General features: G+C 46.3%; 1 protein-coding gene across 3 annotated transcripts in view; it reads right to left on the bottom strand.

The window, feature by feature from the left end:
* The window catches only part of ELP1 (elongator complex protein 1), an 882162-nt gene that overhangs the window by 534514 nt on the left and 325329 nt on the right, over positions 1-22319 (bottom strand). For all 3 annotated transcript variants that reach the window (XM_033918172.1, XM_033918151.1, XM_033918160.1), the window contains exons 13-14: positions 18496-18678; positions 8553-8659 (exon numbers count right to left, since the gene is read on the bottom strand). In XM_033918172.1, the coding sequence (XP_033774063.1) occupies positions 8553-8659; positions 18496-18678 (290 nt within the window). The remainder of the gene's footprint in view (positions 1-8552; positions 8660-18495; positions 18679-22319) is intronic.

Here is a 22319-nt window from a genome sequence, read left to right as displayed (position 1 = left end):
CTTCTTTGCGTCCGTCTTTACGAAGGAGGACATCTCAACAATACCTGAAGCGGAGAAAGTGTTTGCAGGAGAAATAGAAGACAGCCTCACCACAGTTGAAGTGGACTTAGACCAGATATACTATCAGATCGACAAACTTAAAAGTGACAAATCCCCTGGACCGGATGGGATTCATCCGAGAGTCTTAAAGGAATTGAAGGTTGAAATCGGAGAGTTATTGCAAAAACTTGCAAACCTTACAATCAGAACTGGACAGATACCGGACGACTGGAGGATAGCGAACGTCACCCCAATTTTCAAAAAAGGATCGAGAGGGGAACCGGGCAACTATAGACCTGTGAGTCTTACGTCTGTCCCTGGCAAGATGGTTGAAGCACTGATCAAGGATAGCATAGTCCGGCACTTGGACGCACATGACTTGATGAAACCCAGTCAACATGGATTCAGGAAAGGGAAATCATGTTTGACGAATTTACTCCAATTTTTTGAGACCGTGAACGAGCAAATTGATAGTGGGAAGCCGGTGGACATAATATACTTGAACTTCCAGAAAGCGTTCGACAAAGTTCCACACGAAAGACTTCTCAGGAAACTACAAAGCCATGGCATAGAGGGGGATATACAAAGGTGGATAGGCAAATGGCTGGAAAACCGAAAGCAGAGAGTGGGCATAAATGGGAAGTTCTCCGACTGGGAGAAAGTGACTAGTGGTGTACCCCAGGGCTCGGTACTTGGGCCGATCCTTTTTAATATTTATATCAATGACCTGGAGGAAGGAACATCCAGTGAGATCATCAAGTTTGCAGACGATACAAAACTATGCCGGGCGATCAGATCGCAGGATGATAGAGAGAAACTCCAGAGCGACTTGTGTCGGTTAGAAACATGGGCGGAGAAATGGCAGATGAAGTTCAATGTGGAGAAATGCAAAGTAATGCATTTAGGCAATAAAAATAAGGAATACGAGTATACAATGTCAGGTGCAACTCTGGGGAAGAGTGAACAAGAAAAGGACCTGGGTGTACTGATAGATAGGACCCTGAAGCCGTCGGCACAATGCGCGGCAGCGGCAAAGAAGGCAAATAGAATGTTGGGCATGATAAAGAAAGGAATCTCGAGTAGATCGGAGAAAGTTATAATGCCGCTTTATAGGGCAATGGTCAGACCACACTTGGAATACTGCGTCCAACATTGGTCTCCCTACCTAAAGAAGGATATAAAACTGCTGGAGAGGGTGCAGAGACGAGCAACAAAACTGGTGAAGGGTATGGAGAAACTGGAATACGAGGACAGACTTATAACACTAGGATTGTTCTCCCTTGAGAAAAGGAGACTGCGTGGGGATATGATCGAGACCTTCAAAATACTGAAAGGAATCGACAAAATAGAGCAGAGAAGATTATTTACATTGTCCAATTTGACACGGACTAGAGGACATGTAATGAAGCTAAGGGGGGACAGGTTCAGGACTAATGTCAGGAAGTTCTGCTTCACTCAGAGAGTGGTTGACACCTGGAATGCCCTCCCAGAGGAGATTATGACGGAATCGACCGTCCTAGGCTTCAAGAGCAAACTAGATGCATATCTCCTTAAGAGAGGCATATAAGGATATGGTGGACTATAAATTAAGCCAGGTGTACACCTGGCAGGGCCTCCGCGTGTGCGGATCGCCGGACTTGATGGACCGAAGGTCTGATCCGGAGAAGGCAGTTCTTATGTTCTTATGTTCTTATACAACTTATACATTACAAATAAGGCAGAGTTTTAGCCATCATCAAAGGAGAAGGAATAAATCTGAAAAGAAATTAAAAAATAAACCACTTACACTGTATTAACAGCACATCAATAGTAAAATGATCAGTTTAGACCGCTATTAACCATCTACCTCCATTTGGATTCAAGTTTCCACTTACAAATTCTCTAACAGCTGGTGCTGCAAGGTTTTCAAAACAATAGGGGGCAAAATATCTGGGTAACAGACTGAAAGCTCATGGCACTAAGCTGGCAAAATTCATCATCGAAGCCTCGGCTTTTGATTTGGCAGAGGCCGTCTTTACTTTCATGCCCCCTCAGCCAGGGTTCAAAAAGTGCCAACGGTGTGCACGGCCCATTTCTTTGACCGACCCGCACAACTGGTGTTTACAGTGTCTGGGTCCGGATCATAGGGCTTCCACCTGCACCCGTTGTGCCACTTTAAAGAAGAGAACGTTGAAAAATCGACAAATTCAACAGAAATTACTTTTCGGGGCCGAGATGGCTGATTCTGCGGCATCGACACCGGCATCGGCTCCTTCGTAATCGGCACCTACTTCCTCGACGCCGCTTGACACCGCTCCGGTGTCGCACCAATCAGGTAAGCCGGCTAAGAAGCCTTCCCCGCTCGAGCGCCCTCCAGTCGCTGTAGCAGCGAGTCCAGTCCTGCCGACCACGAGGCGCCCACGCAAACGCTCCGCCCCTATAGAGGTGAGTGCATTTTCATCTGCCTCATCCTCTGGGCATCGAGCGGCACCACAGGTACCGCAGAAAAAGAAAGCGGTACCGGTGCCTTCTTTGGACGAGCGTATTGCAGCCGTCCTTCAGGTGCAGCTTAAAGAGCAGTTGCAGCAACTCCTCCCTGCTCTCTTGGCACCGAACCTTCCAGTCCCGGTCCGGTTTGAGCCACCGGTACCGACAGTGGAGCAGCCCCTATTGTCAGCTTCCACTCTATCGGTACCGGTCCATTCGGCTTCCTCCACTTCCATGCCGGTACTGGCACCGGAACCGAGAGCTCTTCATCAGGCTGTCCAAACTTCGGCACCATTGCAGCCTTTAACCTCTCCCGGTACCTCTTCTTTGCGGTCGGGCAAGTCGGTACGTAAATCCCGACACCTTGAACCCTCGACACCGGATTCCCAAGATTGAAGTTCTCAAGTCAGGGATCCTGACCTCTGGGGCGACTCTGAAGAGCCACTACTCTCTGAGGGTGAGTGTTCTTCTGGTGAGGAGGATCCTTCTATTCATGATCCATCCTCTAAACCAGACAATTCTTCCTTTACAACTTTTCTGAAGGAGATGTGCGAGTCTCTTTCCATTTCCTTGGAGGCTGAATCCAAAAAATCCAAAGCGTTCCTTGATGCATTGGACTTCGACCAGCCTCCAAGGGAATTTCTGAAGTTGCCCCTCCATGATATTTTAAGGGAGACTTTCTATAAAAATCTAAAAACTCCTTTGACTATTCCAGGAGCTCCTCGTAAGTTAGACTCCTTATACAAAGTCATCCCCATCCCTGGGTTCGATAAGCCCCAGCTCCCGTACGAATCATTTTTGGTAGAATCTACTCTCAAGAAGTCTGCGGGAGCTAGTGTGTATGCCTCAATCCCTCCTGGCAGAGAAGGAAAGGCCATGGACAAATTTGGAAAGAGGTTGTACCAAAATGCTATGTTGGCAAATAGATCAGGTAATTGTGCCTTTCATTTCTCTTTCTATTTGAAGCATCTGATTCAACACTTAGCTTCTTTGAGAAATATCTACCTGAACGCAAACGATCTGCTTTCCGTCAATGTTCTTCCTCCCTTCTCAAGCTTCGCAAATTCATGGTACGCTCAATCTATGATACATTCAAACTTACCTCCAGAGCCACGGCGATGTCTGTTGCCATGCGTCGCCTGGCTTGGCTGAGAGTTTCGGAGCTTGATGTCAACCATCAAGATCGCCTGGCTAATGCACAGTGCCTAGGAGATGAACTTTTTGGTGACTCTCTTGACTCCACCACACAAAAATTATCAGCACATGAGACTCGCTGGGACACTCTTCTCAAAAATAAGAAGACGACTCCACCTGCCCGGCCTTTTCGGCAACAATCAGCCTATCAACGCCGTTATGTTGCTAGACCCTTACGATCGGTTCCCCAGCAACCTAGATGTCAACGTCAGCAACAACGTCAACCACCTCGTGCGTAACAACAACAACAGGTGAAACCTCCTCCACAGCAGAAGTCTACTCAGCCCTTTTGACTTCATTCTCCAGGACATAGCCAGTCTTCTACCATCCGCCCATCTGCCTCAACCCATAGGAGGACGTCTCTCTCTGTTTGTCAGCCGTTGGGAGAGCATCACTTCGGACCAGTGGGTCCTCAACATCCTCCGCCACGGCTATTCTCTCAATTTTCAGACTCTACCTGCCCAAAAGTCCTCCAAGAGAGTCTGCTTTGAACACTCCTCAGTCCTCCCTCCTCCTTCAGGAGGTTCAATCCCTTCTTCTTCTGAACGCCATAGAGGAGGTTCCTCTAGATCAAAAGGGGCAGGGATTCTACTCCCATTATTTTCTGGTTCCCAAAAAAACCGGAGATCTCAGACCCATATTAGATCTTCGCAATCTCAACAAAAGCTTGGTCAAAGAGAAATTCAAAATGCTTTCCCTGGCCACTCTTTACCCTCTTCTCAATCAGGGCGATTGGCTATGCTCCCTCAATCTCAAAGAGGCACACACTCACATTCTGGTCAATCTGGCCTCCAGACAGTATCTCCGCTTCATGATCAATCACTGTCATTACCAGTACAAGGTACTACCCTTCGGTCTTGCATCCTCTCCCAGGGTATTCACCAAATGTCTCATTGTGGTGGCCGCTTTTCTCCGCTCTCATCATCTTCAGGTCTTCCCCTACCTCGACGACTGGTTAATCAAAGCCACTTCCTCTCAGGCAGTGCTACTTGCCACCAACCAGACCATCCTATTTCTCCAACTTCTGGGATTCGAGATCAATCTACCCAATTCACATCTCATCCCGACTCAGAGACTTCAGTTCATTGGAGCGGTCTTGGACACAGTCCTCATGAGAGCATTCCTGCCATCCAACCGTCTTCAGACTCTTCAATATTTATGTCAGCAGGTACTTCCACAGCGCTCCATCTCTGCCAAGCAAATGATGATACTCTTGGGTCACATGGCCTCGACAGTTCATGTCACCCCCTTCGCATGTCTTCACCTACGCACTCCTCAATGGACCCTAGCTACCCAGTGGTCCCAAGCGACGGATCCTTGCTCACGACACATCTCTGTGACATCATCTCTTCGTCAATCTCTACAATGGTGGTTGAAATCTTTCAATCTCTCCAGAGGCCTCCTGTTCCATCTGCCTCCGCATCAACTAGTCATCACCACCAACGCCTCCCCTTATGCCTGGGGGGCTCACTTAAACGAATTCCAAACTCAGGGCCTTTGGACTCCTCAGGAAAAGAAACATCACATCAATTTCCTGGAACTCCGGGCGATGTTTTATGCCCTCAAGGCTTTCCAACATCTTCTCTATCCTCAAGTTCTGCTACTTTGCACAGACAATCAAGTTGCAATGTACTACATCAACAAGCAGGGTGGGACAGGCTCTCTCGCCTGTTATGTCAGGAGGCCCAAAAGATTTGGTCTTGGGCGACAGCTCACCATTTATTCCTGAAGGCTGTCTACATTCAGGGAGAGCAGAATTCCTTAGCAGACAATCTCAGCAGGATTCTCCAACCCCACGAATGGACTCTCGATCCCTTGACTCTCCAGTCCAGCTCCTCACAATCATCAGCTGCCCCACTTTTGCTCCAGACTCTCCTCTCCTCACCGTCTGGAAGCGGATGCGTTTCTCCTGGATTGGTCCAATCTGTTCCTGTATGCTTTCCCTCCTCTGCCTCTCATGTTACGGACCTTGTTCAAGCTCAAGAGGGAACAAGCCACCATGATTCTCATCGCTCCACGGTGGCCCAGGCAACATTGGTTCTCCCTTCTACTTCAACTCAGTTCCAGGGAGCCTATTCTTCTTCCACTGTTTCCTTCTCTGCTTACCCAACATCAACAGTCCCTTCTGCATCCCAACCTCCAGGCTCTGCACCTGACAGCTTGGTATCTCTCGGGCTGACCTCAGCTTATTCGCTTCTTTCTCAGCCCGTTCGTTCTATTCTGGATGCTTCTCGGAAACCGGCCACTCTTCAATGCTACCAACAAAAGTGGACTCTGTTTTCTTCCTGGTGTCTTCTTCATCATCATAATCCCACTTCGATTGCAGTGGAGACCTTGTTGGATTATCTTCTTTCTTTGTCTGACTCTGGTCTCAAGTCTACTTCCATCAGAGTCCACCTCAGTGCCATTGCTGCTTTTCATGAGCCGGTTCATGGGAAACTTCTCTCGGCTCATCCTTTGGTTTCCAGATTCATGCGGGGACTTTTCAATGTGAAACCACCTCTCAAGCCCCCTCCTGTAATCTGGGATCTTAATGTGGTTCTTTCCGCCTTAATGAAGCCTCCGTTTGAACCTTTGGCTACAGTTCATTTCAAGTTTCTCACTTGGAAAGTGGTCTTTCTTATTGCTCTCACCTCTGCCAGGAGGGTCAGTGAGTTGCATGCACTAGTTGCTGATCCACCTTTTACAGTCTTTCATCATGACAAGGTGGTTCTGCGTACATATCCAAAGTTTCTCCCTAAGGTTGTCTCTGAATTTCATCTCAACCAGTCGATTGTCCTGCCTGTATTCTTCCCGAAACCTCATTCTCACCCTGGAGAACAGGCTTTACATACTTTGGACTGTAAGCGGGCTTTAGCTTACTATTTACAGCGCACTAAGCCCCACAGATCAACTCCCCAACTCTTCCTGTCCTTTGATCCTAATAAATTGGGACATCGTGTTTCTAAACGTACGTTGTCAAATTGGCTTGCTGCTTGCATCTCATTCTGTTATGCTCAGTCCGGACTGACACTGGAAGGTCCTGTCACGGCCCATAGGGTTAGAGCTATGGCAGCATCTGTAGCTTTCCTCCGTTCCACTCCTATTGAGGAAATCTGCAAAGCTGCTACTTGGTCCTCAGTTCATACTTTCACATCTCATTATTGTCTGGATGCTTTCTCCAGACAGGATGGACACTTTGGCCAGTCTGTTTTGCAACATTTATTTTTCTAATGGCCAACCTTCCCTCCATCCCTCTTTTTGTTAGCTTGGAGGTCACCCATCAGTCAAGAACATGCTGCCTGCTTGTCCTGGGATAAAGCACAGTTACTTACCGTAACAGGTGTTATCCAGGGACAGCAGGCAGATATTCTTGCGTCCCACCCACCTCCCCGGGTTGGCTTCTTAGCTGGCTTATCCTAACTGGGGACCGCGCGCTTCCGTCGGGCGGGAAGGCACTCGAGTGTGTGCGGTGCGGCCTACTAGAACTTTCCAAGTTCTTAAGAGTGCAATCACTCTAAAATTGTCTGTACCGGGGCTCCGTCGGTGCCGTCACCCAACAGTCAAGAATATATGCCTGCTGTCCCTGGATAACACCTGTTACGGTAAGTAACTGTGCTTTATATGAACTAGAAAAAGGAACTGGAGTAAGGAAAGCACAAAAAATCCCACTTCTGTAGTGCTGGCCACCAAATCAAGTCAGGTGAGGAGAAACAGTAAAGGGTCAGAAAAGCAATGAGATATTACAGCTTACTCAAATTAATTTAATAGTTCCATAGCTGTAACTTGCTAGTACCACAGAATTAAGGCAGTGAGATTGATGACAGCTGCTGTTGCTACTGCTCTAATTCTCTGCCACCACACACTGATCTAAGCCTGCCTTCTGCTCCTCTCCCTCATCATCTAGTCACCATCACATTAACAATTCCTACACAGTAAAACCTAGGCTGCTCCTCCTCTCTTTTAGACATAATTCCTCAGGCTATTCTAACATTAGAGCCCAAGAATCTCTTGTTTATGCCATCTCCATGCCACAGGAACAAGTGAAATTCCTGATTTTAGATCTTAGCCTTGTTCCAGGCTCTGAGTAGTTCTCTGCTCTCTTTAGGTTATCTTAGAAAATTAGGCTCCAGGACATCTTACACCACTCTCCTCTAATCTGACCACAATAGGAAGATAGGAAGAGGAGCAGACAGAAAAGGAATAGGGCAGCAAGATTAAAAGGGAAAGAGAAGGAAGAATATTTCAGTGAGGAAAAAAAATCATGATCACTGCAGGCCACCAAGAGGGATGTAGCTCACACCTTTTCAATTGTAATTCACAGTGAGTCCAAAACAAAGGCATCCAATGATATGTGAATAAAATTGCAGAGCACTGACAGCATTGTGTGCATCGCACACCAAATAGCAGTTGAATACCACACAGTTGTCAGTGCTCTGTGATTTTATTCACACATCATTGAATGCCTCAACACATTTAAAATTTTGTGGTGCATTTTGATTGGACCATAGAAGGTTTTCAATCACCGATATACGGACCGTGTCAGGTCCGCACCACTATTTCTGCTGTGTTCTATGAATTGACTTTATATTGTCAGCATTGCTTTTATTTGAGAACATTTGTCATTAAAGACTTTTACATCAATAACATTGGTTCCACAGCTCAAGGTGAGTCGCATTCAGCAGGTACAGTAGGAACAGAAGCAGAGTTTAATATTTATACTTAAAACTAATTTAGGACTGTGCAAACTACTGACCCAATGAGATCCTCTTGCACATCAGAAGAGACGTTTAAATAAGACAGTGGAGCTAAACAAATAGGATCTTCTTTCTCAAATGCCTCCATGAATAGCTTTTGGATTATGTAACACATACCCCAGAGGTACTTCAGAAGCTGCCCGTCTGCCAGCTGAAGAGCCGCCACCCTAGTCTTTGGGCTATAACACAGGCTGATCACTTGCCCATCCACAGTCATAGCACTCCTATTAAAAATAATAAAAAAGGCACAAAAGACATGAAAGGCTCATAAAGCACAGTTACTTACCATTAACAGTTGTTATCCAGGGACAGCACGCAGCTATTCTCACATGTGGGTGACATCATCCACGGAGCTTTCCCGCCCAGCACAGGGCGAGTCTCCTCAGTTCAGAAAGCTAGCAGAGAAGCCAACCAGGGGAAGGGGGTGGGTTGTGAGAATAGCTGCCTGCTGTCCCTGTATCCCAGGACAAGCAGGCAGCCTATTCTCACATATGGGTGACCTCCAAGCTAACCAGAATGGGATGGTGGGGGTGTTGGCAACTTAGGACAAATAAATTTTGTAATACTCTGGCCAAAATGGCCATCCCAACTGGAGAAAACATCCAGACAATAATGAGAAGTTAAAGTATGAACCAAGGACCAAGTGGCAGCTTTGCAAATTTCCTCAAAAGGAGTGGATCTGAGGAAAGCTCTGATTTTGTGGGCTGTGACCCAACTCGGTAGCTGCAGTCCATCCTGGGCAAAGCAGAAAAAGATACAAGCAGCCATCCAGTTGGAGATGGTATGCTTAGAAATTGGATGTCCCAACTTGTTCGGATTGAAGGAGACAAAAAGTTGAGGAGCAGATCTCTGTGGTTTGGTGTGTTCTAAGTAGAAGCCAAACCACATTTACAGTCCAAAGTATGAAGAGCTGATTCTCCAGGATGAGAATGAGGCCTTGGAAAGAACACTGGAAGTACAATAGATTGGTTGAGATGAAATTCTGAAACCACTTTAGGTAAGAATTTAGGATGAGTACGGAGGACCACCTTGTCATGATGGAAAACTGTGAAAGGTGGATCAGCAACTAAAGCTTGCAGCTCACTGACTCTTCGAGCAGATGTGAGGGCAATAAGAAACACCACTTTCCAAGTGAGATATTTCAGATGAGCCGTAGGACATTGGTTCAAATGGAGGCTTCATTAACTGAGCAAGAACAACATTGAGATCCTAAACCACTGGAGGAGGTTAGAGAGAAGGTTTGACATTGAAAACTCCTTTCATAAATTTGGAAACCACCAGATGAGCAGAGAAGGGTTTCCCTTCAATAAGCTGATGGAAAGCAGCAATTGTACTGAGATGGAGTCAGATAGATGTAGACTTGAGGCCAGAGGTAGATAAATGCACAACGTAGAAAATCTAGTCCATTTTTGGTGATAGCATTGTCTAGTAGCAGGCTTTCTAGAAGCCTCTAAAATGTCTCGTACAGATTGATAAAACTGAAGAGGATTTATGTTGAGAGGCACCAAGCTGTCAGGTGTAGAGACTGCAGGTTGGGAGTAAGTAGAGACCCTTGACTTTGTGTAAGCAGAGACAGAAAAACTGGTAGAAGGTATGGCTCCCTGCTGCTGAGTTGAAGTAGAAGGGAGTACCAAGGTTGTCTCGGCCACCAAGGAGCTATCAGAATCATGGTGGCATGATCTTTCTTCAGCTTGACAAGAGTCTTGAGAATGAGAGGGAATGCATACAGGAAGAGATTCGTCCATTCCAATAGAAAAGCATCTGCCTCGAGGCGATGATGAGAGCATATCCTGGAGCAGAACTGAGGCAGTTTGTGGTTGTGGGAAGATGCAAAGAAATCTATCTGAGGAGTTCCCCACTGAGAAATAATGTGATGAAGAGGCGAGGAATTGAGAGTCCATTCGTGAGGTTGCAGAAGACGACTCAATTTGTCTGCCAAACATTTTTTCGCCCCTTGAATGTACACAGCTTTCAGGAAGGTGCTGTGAAGGATTGCCAAATCCCAAATCTTCAGAGCTTCTTGGCAAAGAGGGAGAGATCCCGTTCCTCCCTGCTTGTTGACATAGTACATGACGACTTGGTTCTCCGTCCGAATGAGGACTACCTGGTTGTGAAGAAGATGTTGAAAAGCTTTGAGAGCATTGAAGAGCGTTCCAAGTTCCAACAGATTGATATGACACTGACGATCCATGCTGGACCAATGGCCTTGATTACGGAGACCATCAAGGTGAGCCCCCCAAGCGTATGTCGAGGAATCTGTCTTGAGGACCTTCTGATGAAGTGGCATCTGAAACAGTAAACTTCTGGAGAGATTGGAAGAGAGCATCCACTAGTGGAGAGACTGTCTCAACGAAGGAGTGACTGTAATGTGTCAAGATAGTGGTTCGCAAGCTTGCGTCCACTGAGATGCCAGGGTACACTGAGGAATTCTGAGGTGAAGTGTGGCAAAAAGTGTCACGTGAACTTCCAAGGCCATGTGACCTAGTAGAACCATCATGTGTCTCGTTGAGAGTGAAGAGCGGGAAGACACTTTGTGACAGAGCTGAAGAAGAGCATCCAGACGTTGTTGAGGAAGGAATGCTGTGAGCTGCATAATATCCAGAACAGCTCCGATGAACTGTAGATTCTGAGAGGGCTGAAGGTGGGATTTGGGAAAGTTGATTTCAAATCCCAAGCTTTGTAGGAACCTCGTAGTCCGTTGGGTCGCTACAATAATTCCCTGAGATGTTGAATCTTTGATGAGCCAGTCGTCTAAGTAGGGAAACACCTGAAGACCATGGTTCCTTAGGGCTGCTGCTACCACCACTAGGTACTTGGTGAACACTCTGGGAGATGATGCCAGGACAAAGGGTAGCCCTCAGTATTGAAAATGCAGATTCCCCTCTCGAAATCTGAGGTACTGACGGAAGGCCGGATGAATGGGAATGTGAGTGTAAGCCTCCTTGAGATCTAGATAACATAACCAATCGTTCTAATCCAGAAGGGAGGTAGAGGGATGCCAGGGACAGCATGAAAAATTTTTATTTGACTAAAAATTTGTTGAGAGCTCTGAGATCCAGAATGTGTCGCAGATCGCCCGTCTTCTTTGGAACTAGGAAGTAACAGGAGTAAAGCCCCGTGCTCTGCTGTTCCAGAAGAACTTCTTCGATAGCACGGAAATGAAGCAGAGCTTGAGCTTCCTGAAGAAGGGCAGTCTGGGATGGATTGGAAGGATACTCTCTTGGAGGAAGCTCTGGTGGAACCTGAGTGAAATGAAGAGAGTATCCTTTCCTGATTATTGACAGCAGCCACAGGGCGGATGTAATGGTCTCCCATCGATGGTAAAAATGCTGGAGACGACCTCCTATGGGGGGGGAAGGGAGGACAGAAGCAGAACGATAGAGGTTATGCTCTGTTTGAGATAGTCAAAAAGGCTGTGCAGCCTTAAGTGCAGCAGAAGGCTGAGGTTTCTGTTGCTTCTGCCTCTGGAAAGATGGAAGAGGTCGATAAGGTTTTGCAGGAGCTAGCTTGGACTTTGGTCTGACAATTGAAGCAAAAGATTTTTCATGCTCAGACAATTTCTTGGTGGCAACCTCTATGGATTCATCAAAAAGGTCATTGCCCTCAGAAGGAATATTAGCTAGATGGTCCTGAAGATTGGGGTCCATATCAATGTTGCGAAGCCAGGCTAGGTGGCGCATCGCTACTGAGAAAGCAGTGACTCTGGAGGAAAGTTCAAAGGCATCATAAGATGACTGGAGAAGATGTAACCTGAGTTGCGCCAAGGTAGCAGTGACTTGTTGAAACTAAATGTCTATATTGATCCAGGTTTTTTGTACCTGGAAGGATACCAATCAGGAACTTAAAAGAAGTAGTGAAGATAAAATTATAGTTGAGGACTCTGGAAGCCATCATGGAATTCTGATAAAGGTGACGGTCAAACTAGTCCATGGTCTTACCCTCTCTTCCAGGAGGTACTGTGGCATAGGCTCTGGAAGGATGTGTTCTTTTCAATGAGGATTCCACAAAGAGGGATTGGTGAGATAGTTGTGAATTCTCAAAACCCTTGCAAAGTAGAGTTCTATTTGCCTGGAACAGTCTCCAGATTTCGTTTGAAAGTTTGAGGCAGAAGCCTGTTAAGAGGAAGCTTGGGTGACACTGCAGGAAGTTGAGGCAGATGCATTTCTTCCAAATACTCCTTAGAGTATTAGGAAACAACGTCCAATTTAAGATCCAGGTCGTCAGCCATTTGACGAAGGAAGGCGCCTCGAGTGGAGAACGAAGGCGAAGCCTCTCTGGAGTATTGGTAACCCAAGGAATAGACAGACTTGGAGGAGGCACTGGAAGCAGTTGAGTCCTTGGGGGTCTGAAATTGGTGACCTCGATCAAGGAGTTGGAGGCCTCGATGAGCTGGAAGGCCTGGACGAGGAAGGCTTTTCTGCAGAAGAAGACCTGCGCCTCAATGGATGCCTTGATGAGGGCCTCGATCGACGATGAGTACGCTGCCTGGAAGTAGGTCTCAGGTAAGATCGAGGAGACTTTGCCTTATGTCTGGAAACGGGCAGTGCCACTGGTGAATGAATAGGGCTAGAAGCTGTAGATCGAAACCCCATAGACTCAGTGGTTTGGATCGAGGAATCTCAAAGCACTCCCAAAGATTCGGCTCCTTGTATGGAGTGTGAGGATTCCTGTCGAGATACTCGCAAAGACTCAACTCCTTGCATAGAATGTGCAGATTCCAGACCAGACACTCGCAAAGACTCGACTCCTTGCATAGTGTGTATAGATTCCAGACCAGACACTCGCAAAGACTCGACTCCTTGCATAGAGTGTGTAGACTCAGCTCGAGGCACAGGCAGGGACTCGAACTTGTGTGAGACTGCTGACTGCCCAGGCTGGACTGCAGGAAGCAGAGTCGAGGCAGGACTGTATTTGCTCAGTAACTGAACAAATTGCTGCTCTAACGTGGCCTGAAGAGAAACCTGCAATTGTGGATCCGAGTCTGAAATTGGACCACTTGCTGAGGCTAAAGGCTCCGAGGTGGCGGTAGAAGCATGCTTCAACTTGGAGGATTGATGCTTGGATATTTTAAGGACCACCGCAGGAATCTTCTGCTTAGGTATCTGACCTGAGGGAAGCTCAGGAGAAGATAAGGCAGGTGTACTTGAGGCCAAAGATGATTCAAACGAGGAAGATCTAATGAGTCTCGAGGTCGGAGTTGTGGAAACAGTAGGACCCCTCCCCCTGCTGAAGGCTTGACTGAGTCAGAAATCGAGGTCGAGGGTGCAGCTTTTCCACTTGAACCCGACAACGTTTAAGTGCTCGAGATTGAAGAGTAGCACAGCGCGTGCACAACTTCGGACTATGGTTAGGCCCGAGACAACGAAGATACCAGTGGTGTGGGTCCGTGAGGGAAGTCATACGCTGGCACTGGCTATACTTCTTGAAGCCTGTGACTGACCGGTAATAGGAGGGAAGACAGCCGCATCGAAGCCCACAGGTTGCGGGCACGCAACCTGTCCTGCCAGTCGGCCGACAAAAAAAATAAAACTTTTTTTTTAACTAATAGAAAGAAAAAAGGAACAGCGATTCGGCTAAAAGAAATTAAACACAAACCATGGTGAAGAGAAGGCACGAAGTGAACGAATTTCAGCGCAGAGCATCAAAGACAGACTTCTTGGCTCCACGGAAAACTGAGAACCGAGGAGACTCGCCCTGTGCTGGGTGGGAAGGTACTCGCGCATACGTGGTGTGGCAGACTCGAAACGTCTGAGTTTCTACAAGCAAGTCTGCTTGCGAGGCTGTCCGCATGCGGGCTCCGTGGATGACATCACCCATATGTGAGAATAGGCTGCCTGCTTGTCTTGAGATAATATTTGCTATACCGCCTTAGGCAGTTGCATCAAGATGGTGTACAATCTAAATTATTTAGAACATGAATGCCAGAAAGGAACACCAATTATGACAGAAGAGATAGCAATATGAGTTACAGGAGACAGAGATGGGGAAAGAACAGAGAAAAACTGAATACAGGAGTCATTTGGTGTACCCCAGAGTAACCTTTACTAGGACTTGCAGTTGAATTCAAGAGCAAACAAGAGTTTTTAGGGCATTTTAAATTTACTGCGGCATGATTCTTCGTGAAGAGCACAGGGAAGAGATTTCCAGAGTGATGGAGAAAAATAAAAAAGCAGATTGATGGGTCAAATCAAACCAAGCATGAGAAAGAGGCAGGCTAAGATGATAATCAGAAGAGGAATGTATATGCTGGCTTGTAGGGTATTATAAACATGGGAACATACAGTGAAAGGCCAGTGTGAATAGTACTGTGTTTAAAGTAGGATCTTAAATTGGAGATATTTAATAAAATATTTATAATCCGACTGTCCAAGGCAGCTCACAAAGTACACATACACCAATTTACAACGTTACATAAAAATTACATACCACAATAAAAAATATAATACACAGGTGGACACTAAATAGTTAAGATGAGATATATTCAGTTCTTGTGAAATGAAACAGTGTACAAATAGCTGTATTTTGAACAGACTGTAGTCCCTTTAATAAATACTAGGGAAGATCAGTCAGTATAGTATTGCAAGAGTCTAATCAAGAGGTTACCAAGGGCCGTTTTGAGGCCAAAAGGAGTGGAGAGCCACCAAATATTTTCCTGCTTTGGATCATCACACCAATAATGCTTCTCAACATTCATTCCTAGCAGAACAACTGGTCTTGATTATAAAATGCAGAACACAGATAAAACCTATGCAAATAGAGGACCACAAACGGAAAGTTCTAATATACACAAATGAAACCCTAAGATGCCAGACAGAGAAACAGAAACAAATGCATTTCTTCCTGAACAGTGCAAAATATAGACAGCAGATATAAATTCTCCAAACGGACACATTTCAATCACTAAAATGAAAATAAAACCATTTTCCCTACCTTTACTATTTGATGATTTTATTTTTCTAACCATCTTTTCCTAGTCTCTGGTTGCACTTCCTTCTGTCTGTGCTCTTAACTTTGTTTCCAGGAAGCTGTATTTCTCTCTGCCCTACATCTATCTTTGGAATCAACTTTTAATATTCAACTCTTCAATTTTTCTCCTTCCTTCTCAAATCTATCTACTTTTCCATGTCTACCCTCTCTGCTCTTCCCTTCCATCCATGAGTACCAACTCCTCCATCTTTCATCTCCCCTATTCCCATCTTTTCTTAAACAGCATTTTTTCCATCTCTCTTCCCTTCCCCACCCCTCCCATACCTGAGCAGCATCTCCTTTCTTCCCCCCCCCCCCCCGGTGATGACATCTTTCTCCTCTCCTACCCAGAGTCTGGTTTCAGTCTCCCCTCCTTCCCTTCCCTTCTCCTCCTTGTGGTCTAGCATCTGTCCTTCCCCCTCTCTCCTGCCTCACGTCCCTGGTTTGGAATCTCTCTCCTCTCCAGTAGTCCATCTTTCTCCTTCCCTTTCTCCCTTCTTGGAGTCTGTTATCTCCTCTTCTCTTCCCTCCTCCTCCTCCCTACCATCTCTGTTTTCCCATTCCCTTCCCCAAAGGTCTGGCATCTTTCTTTTATTTTCTCCTCCCCAAACCTACAGTCCAACATGATATTGACACCTCCTGCAATCCACCCCCCCCCCCCCGACCTCTCCTGCCTTCTTCCCTGTCACAGGATCCTGTACAGCAACAGCTCTTTTCTTCTTTGGGCCTATGGAAGCACGAATGAAGTAAACACGCTATCTTCACTGGCCCAGAAGCTATCCTTCTGTACTGCTTCGTGCCTATGCGAGGACAGGAAGCAGTAGCAGAGGGAAAACTTCCAGGTCACTGAAGCAGTGAGTTTTATTTCACTCAAGCTGCCGGTGGCCCGAAGAGAGAAAAAGTGGCCGCAGCGATGTAACCCTGGACTGCAGCTTGGGCTGCCAAAAAGGTCTCCGCGGTCTGCCATTGGCTTGCGGGCCTTGCAATAAAGACCACTGACACAAAGAATGACACTGTGACCTGTTCCTTTGGTAAACCACAATAAAACCAAGGAAAGGGAAATGTTTTGAGCTATTTACAGTTAAGAGGTGATAGGCTCCAGAGTAATCCAAGGAAATACTTTTATTTATTTTTTTTTTTTTAACAGAAAGGGTGGTAGATGCATGGAACAGTCTCCCAGAAGAGGTGGTGGAGACAAAGACTATGTCTGAATTCAAAAGGGCCTGGAAAGGCACGTGGGATTTCTCGGAGAAAGAGATAATGTTTACTGCAGATGGGCAGACTAGATAAGCCATTTGGCCTTTATCTGCCATCATGTTTCTATGACTGCAGTTCTCCAGGTCCCGACTATTTAGTCTCTTTCCCAACCCCACAATCCCTCCCACCCCCGACTTACCAGAGGTACATGGTGGTCCAGCAGGGGTCTTCATGGCGGAAATGCAACCCTCTCACTCCTATCTCCTCGCAGCTGCCTTCTAAAATGGCCACCACAACCACTCATAGAACTACAGGAAATACCAAGAACAGCCATAAAAGTCATGGCATCCGCATGGAGGCAGGAGCGAGAGGGCCACACTTCTGCCACAAAGATACCACTGGACCACCAGGTACCTTGGTAGGCCTGAGTGGGAGTGGGGGAGGGGAAACGTGGGGTTGAGAGATTAAAGGGTCGGTGCCTGGAGATGAGAGAGAACATTGCCTATGATTTGGGGGTGGGAATGGAGGGAGATGGGCAGGAGCATGGGAAGGAAGAGAGGTGCAGTGTCCTGTGAGGGGTTAGAGAGAAGAAAGAGGGGTTAGAAGCTAGACCTTGGGGAGGGGAAAGTGAGACCTGGAATATCTCAAATTCCCTTCTCTATCCACTGTTGCTCTTTGTAAATCTTGTGTTAAATTTTTAGGATAAATTGGCTCTTTGTTTTAAAAAGGTTGCCAACCCCTACCCTAGGTTATAGTTGTCATATATCTGAATTATCCAACCAAGCAAGAAGCAAAAAAAAAAAAAAAAAAAAAGGCCAGCATGTGCCAAGATATAGCAGAGAGAACAAGAAACAAAGTCTCTGCACAACCATGATTAAAGATTATCTTTTAAAATTAGATTAAAAACTATAAATACATTTTTCTCTCCTAACAAAGTTTCATTAAGTTTCTTTAAGTGGTACACCTGGGAAATCAATGCTTTATCATATACAGTGGAACCTTGGTTTACAAGCATAATTCATTCCAGAAGTATACTCGTAAACCAAATTTGCTCGTATATCAAAGCGAGTTTCCCCATAGGAATGAATGGAAACTCACTTTGATTCGTTCCACCAACCTCTCCCCCCCACCCGAGGCTACCGGCACTGCTCCAATCCCCCCCCCTTGAGGCCACCGGCGCTGCTCCATACCTTCCACCCCCCGCGATCCGGGATCCCCCCTCCCCCGCGATCTTACATGCTCCCCCAAGCACCAAAACGATATCCTTACCCCGATTGGGCATCGGCACCAGCACCAACGCACAGGTCATGCCGGTGCCAGTGCCCGAAGATCCTCCCTCTTCTGGGCTGGGCTGGGTGGTGCATCGGCGATCCTTCCTCTTGCTTATACTGGGCTGGACTAGGCCTTGAGCATTTGCGCATGCTCAAGGCCTTCTGGTCTCGCTCTGAGATTCTGAATCTGAGAATCTCTGAGAGAGCGAGACCAGAAGGCCTTGAGCATGCGCAAATGCTCAAGGCCCTGTCCAGCTCAGCACAAGCAAGAAGAAGGATCGCCGATGCACCGCCCAGCCCAGCACAGAAGAGGGAGGATCTTCAGGCACCAGCACCGGCATGTCCTGTGTGTTGGTGCCGGTGCCGGTGCCCAATTGGGGTAAGGGATATCGTTTTGGTGCTTGGGGGAGCATGTAAGATCGCGGGGGGGGGGGATGCCGGATCACGGGGGGGTGGCACTCGTAAATCGAGTCAAACTCGCTTTCCGAGGCGCTGATTTTGCGAATGTTTTGCTCGTCTTGCAAAACACTTGCAAACCGGTGCACTTGTAAACCGAGGTTTGACTGTACTTCACATTGATGCCCGACACCAAAATCAATGCCGCTCATACACTGATTAATCCTTACCTGATTTCCATGCATCCCTCCTTGTCCCCATTTTCTGATGAGGTCAACGTCAAATGGTGGATAACAGACTGGGAAAAAGGATAGTTGCAGCTAATAGCCAGAAAAGTATCATCCTGCACCCAAGTCAAATGCTGGATCCTCAGTGGATTTATTCCCTTCTCGTCATTGGCTTCAAAATTAATTCTGTTTTAAAGAATCCAAAATAGCAAAAGGGTATTTTGGCAGTTAGAACAACTACAGAGTGATACTAATGAAGTTATTTTTGTCATTTACATGTTGAGCTCACATGATTTCACACACAACATCCATCAGCAAGCCTTCTCTGGAGTAGTCTCCACACTCCTAGAAAATCTTGCATTAAGTGAACCCTATCTCTACTTCAGGAAGCAGATGAGAGTCTAGCTCTTCCTTCTTACTGTATATACTCGAATATAAGTCGAGACCCCCATTTTCCCCCACAAAAAGGAAGAAAAATGGTTGACTCGAATATAAGATCTGAACCCAGTGTCCCCTCCCTCACGCCCTCCCCTGCCAGGCTCTGCACCCAGCCCTCTTCCCTCCCTGCCCTACCAGGCTCTGTGCCTAGCCCCCCTCACTCCATGCCAGGCTTTGCACCCTGCCTCACCTTCCTACCTCTGGTGGTCTAGTGGTAGGCCGGGACAGGAGGGATGCTTCCTGTCTCCCGTCTGACAAACTTTTTTTTTTAACCCCCCTCCCCCCTCAAGCTTACCTGCCATTTTTAATCCTGGTGGTCCAGTGGTGTACAGGACAGAAGTGATCTTTCCACGCCCTGCCCTGTGCTGAGCCTCTCTTTCCCCGTTCCCTTTTCGCGACAGAGCCGAGCTCTTCCTGCTCAGTCCCGCACTGCTCTCTGAATGGCCGCCGCCAGTTCTCGCGGGACGAGAACTGTCGGCAGCCATTCAGAAAGCAGCACAGGGCCATGCAGGAAGAGATCGACCCTGTCGGGTGTGCCTCTGGCGGCAAAAAGGGAATGGGGACGGAGAGGCTCAGCACGGGGCAGGGTGCGGAAAGATTGCTCCTGCCCCATACACCGCTGGACCACCAGGGATTAAAAATAGGTGGCACTTCTCAATATGATAGTGCTTCCCACTTGGCTTTATATCTTTCAAGTGCTCCCTCTGTATTTGCTTGGTCATGATGAGACCAATTATATTCGCCTGGTCTGTCGTTTTCTATGGCGGGGTTGTCGTGCTCGCTTGCCTTATTCTCATGTGGTGCATCCACAGTATAAGCGGGGTTTGGGCTTACTTAACTTTCGATATCTTACCATCGAATGTGGCATGCATCATATAAATGATTATTTTCGGGGCACTTCTGTCTTTACTAACACTCCCCTAGAACTTGCGTGTTTTCAACAGGAGCATTTCAGTGCCTACTTATACTCTGTTCCCTCAGTCTACTCATCTGATGTAAGTCTTAGGGTGTTTGGCCTTCCCTTGAGGAAGGTGTGGAAATGGGTGTGTAAGTTTCACTGCATTAGTGCAAGCGAATCTCCTTTTTTGCCTTTGTGTGGTAATCAAAAATTTTCCCCAGACATGGAGGGCTCACGGTTCCAATAGTGGGAAGCAAGGGAGATAACATTTTTATTTCATCTGGTGCAAGATGATGGCTCCAGGTAATCTTTTCAATCTTTGTGTTAGGTTCATGGCCTTACTGCTGCTGATCGTTTTGCTTATATGCAGACTGCACATTATGTGGCCACTCTGAACAAGACTAATTTGCATTCTACGCATCAGGACTTATTGTCCACGGCTTTTACTCTTGGCTCCCAGATGAAAGTCCCCCTCAAGTTTCATCATAGACACTTGAAGGATGAGACCCCCCTTGCCGGATTATGCTACACTCCAGGCAGCTTGGTCTCAGGATTTGAACATGGTGCTTCCGGAGGATACCATATCACGTGCTGTAACCCAGTTATCTTCTTTGAGAAAGTATGTGTATTTTTGGGAAATGCAATATAAATTGTTATTTAGAATTTATGTATCACCTCACAGGGCCTATTGTGCTAAATTTTGGCCCACAGCCTTTTGCGATAAATGCGGGCATCTGACTGCCACTTTGGGCCACATGTTGTGGTCCTGCCCGGCTGTTCAAGCCTTCTGGACTGGACTCTACTTTTATTGAGACTCTTTAGAAGGTGACTATCCGACCTTCGCCTCTACTACTTTTCAGAACTTCTTTGTTTTATCATCCGAGACCAGCTAGCTTGAGTGCCTTTTTTCGATGGTCCATTCTCAGTGCCCTCAAATGTATATTTTTCTTAAATGGCTGGACCCTGATGCTCCTAACATTTCCCTGTGGCGCACTCAGATGATTCTCCTGCTGACTTGGGAGTGCAGAGATGTTACTGACCTTTCTACTGTGCGGGGGGAGCGTTTTACGGCTACCTGGGAGTCTTTTTGGAATACCATGACTTCCGTGGCCAGAAGTCGCATTCTGAATTGTTGATTGTGAATTTTGCTGTTTTATTTGTGTTGCTCCTTTCAGTGTTAGATATTGGGGACTCCTGTCTTTGGGTTTGGGGGAGGGAGGTGGGGGGGTATTGTTTCTACAAAACCATTTTTGGAGCACTGCTTGTTTGGATGAATCTAGGTACCTGTGTTTTTGTCTGCTCTAATAAAAATCATTTTACCATAAAACAAAACATGTATATTAGCATCAATAAAGGTAATAAATAATAATTATATCCAAGAACTGGTTCTTATTGTGAGGCGTTCTGAACCCAACACGGTCCGTGTTTCGAAAAACACTTCTTCCTCAGGGGTCCAGAATGTTCAGTGCAGAAGGATAGCAAAGAACCAATAGGATGGAAATAATTATATAAAAATGCAAGAGTATCAGGCGAGGAACTCTCCTGAATGTAAAGCTGCACTGTGAAACACAGTGTGCACTGCTTTGGGTGAATTTCTTCAAAAAGGCAGTAAATAAATCAGCTGTATCTGGCTAAGCAGTCAGTTTAAGCTGTCAGAAAGCAAACAGGTTCTTTCATAATATACATACTTAGCTGTTTGCTGTTCTCTGTATTATCATAATTACTATTATTTAACATTCATTTCTATAGCGCTGAAACTAGCAAAGTCATTTTCAAGGTTGGGGTTGTGAAAACTCAGCTCAGTGCGGAAAGAAGCAACTTATGACACTTGCTTTGTTTACCTGATCAAAGACTAGGCATAGACACTAGGTATGTCTGTCTGACTGTCCTCAAAATTAAAACACGTGTACATTTAGGACAGTTGGATTTTATACATGATTTGCTCTGATTTGTCTGTCGTAGAAGGAGTGGAATATAATTAAATACTGACTACAGAACAAAAGGAGAAATTAGGTTCTTACCTGCTAATTTTATTTCTGTTAGCCTGTAGACAGATAAGTTATACCTCACTGTGACCAGCAGGTGGAGACTGAGGCCAAAACTTGGTTGTAGTATATTAGTTGAGGCTCCCCCTTCCCAACCCAACCCAGTCTGCCGAATAGCCAAGCAGAACCTACGAAATACTAAACTGAGAGCAATAAACACACTCCGAACAGGAGTTGAAAATAACAAACACATGGTAACCACTGTTGGAACAGGTAGAGAACTAGAATCTGGCATAAAAAAAATGTCCCAGTACAAAAGGAAGATCACTGATGTAAAATCAACTGGTTTATTTCATAAAAGGATACAACAGCTCACCAGTTAAACCAGCTGAGCCATAGCCACTGTTCTTATCTCTCCCCAGTCCTTGAAAAATACTAGAACCTACAGAAAAATTCAAAATCTGCATGCGAGCGAAACGCGCAATCATCACAAAAAGGCAGATAGG

This window comes from Geotrypetes seraphini, chromosome 1, assembly GCF_902459505.1.
Source record: "Geotrypetes seraphini chromosome 1, aGeoSer1.1, whole genome shotgun sequence".
In the NCBI taxonomy this organism is placed as follows: Eukaryota; Metazoa; Chordata; class Amphibia; order Gymnophiona; family Dermophiidae; genus Geotrypetes; species Geotrypetes seraphini.
Note: the sequence above shows the minus strand (reverse complement) of the source record. Positions and strands in the feature narration are given on the sequence as shown.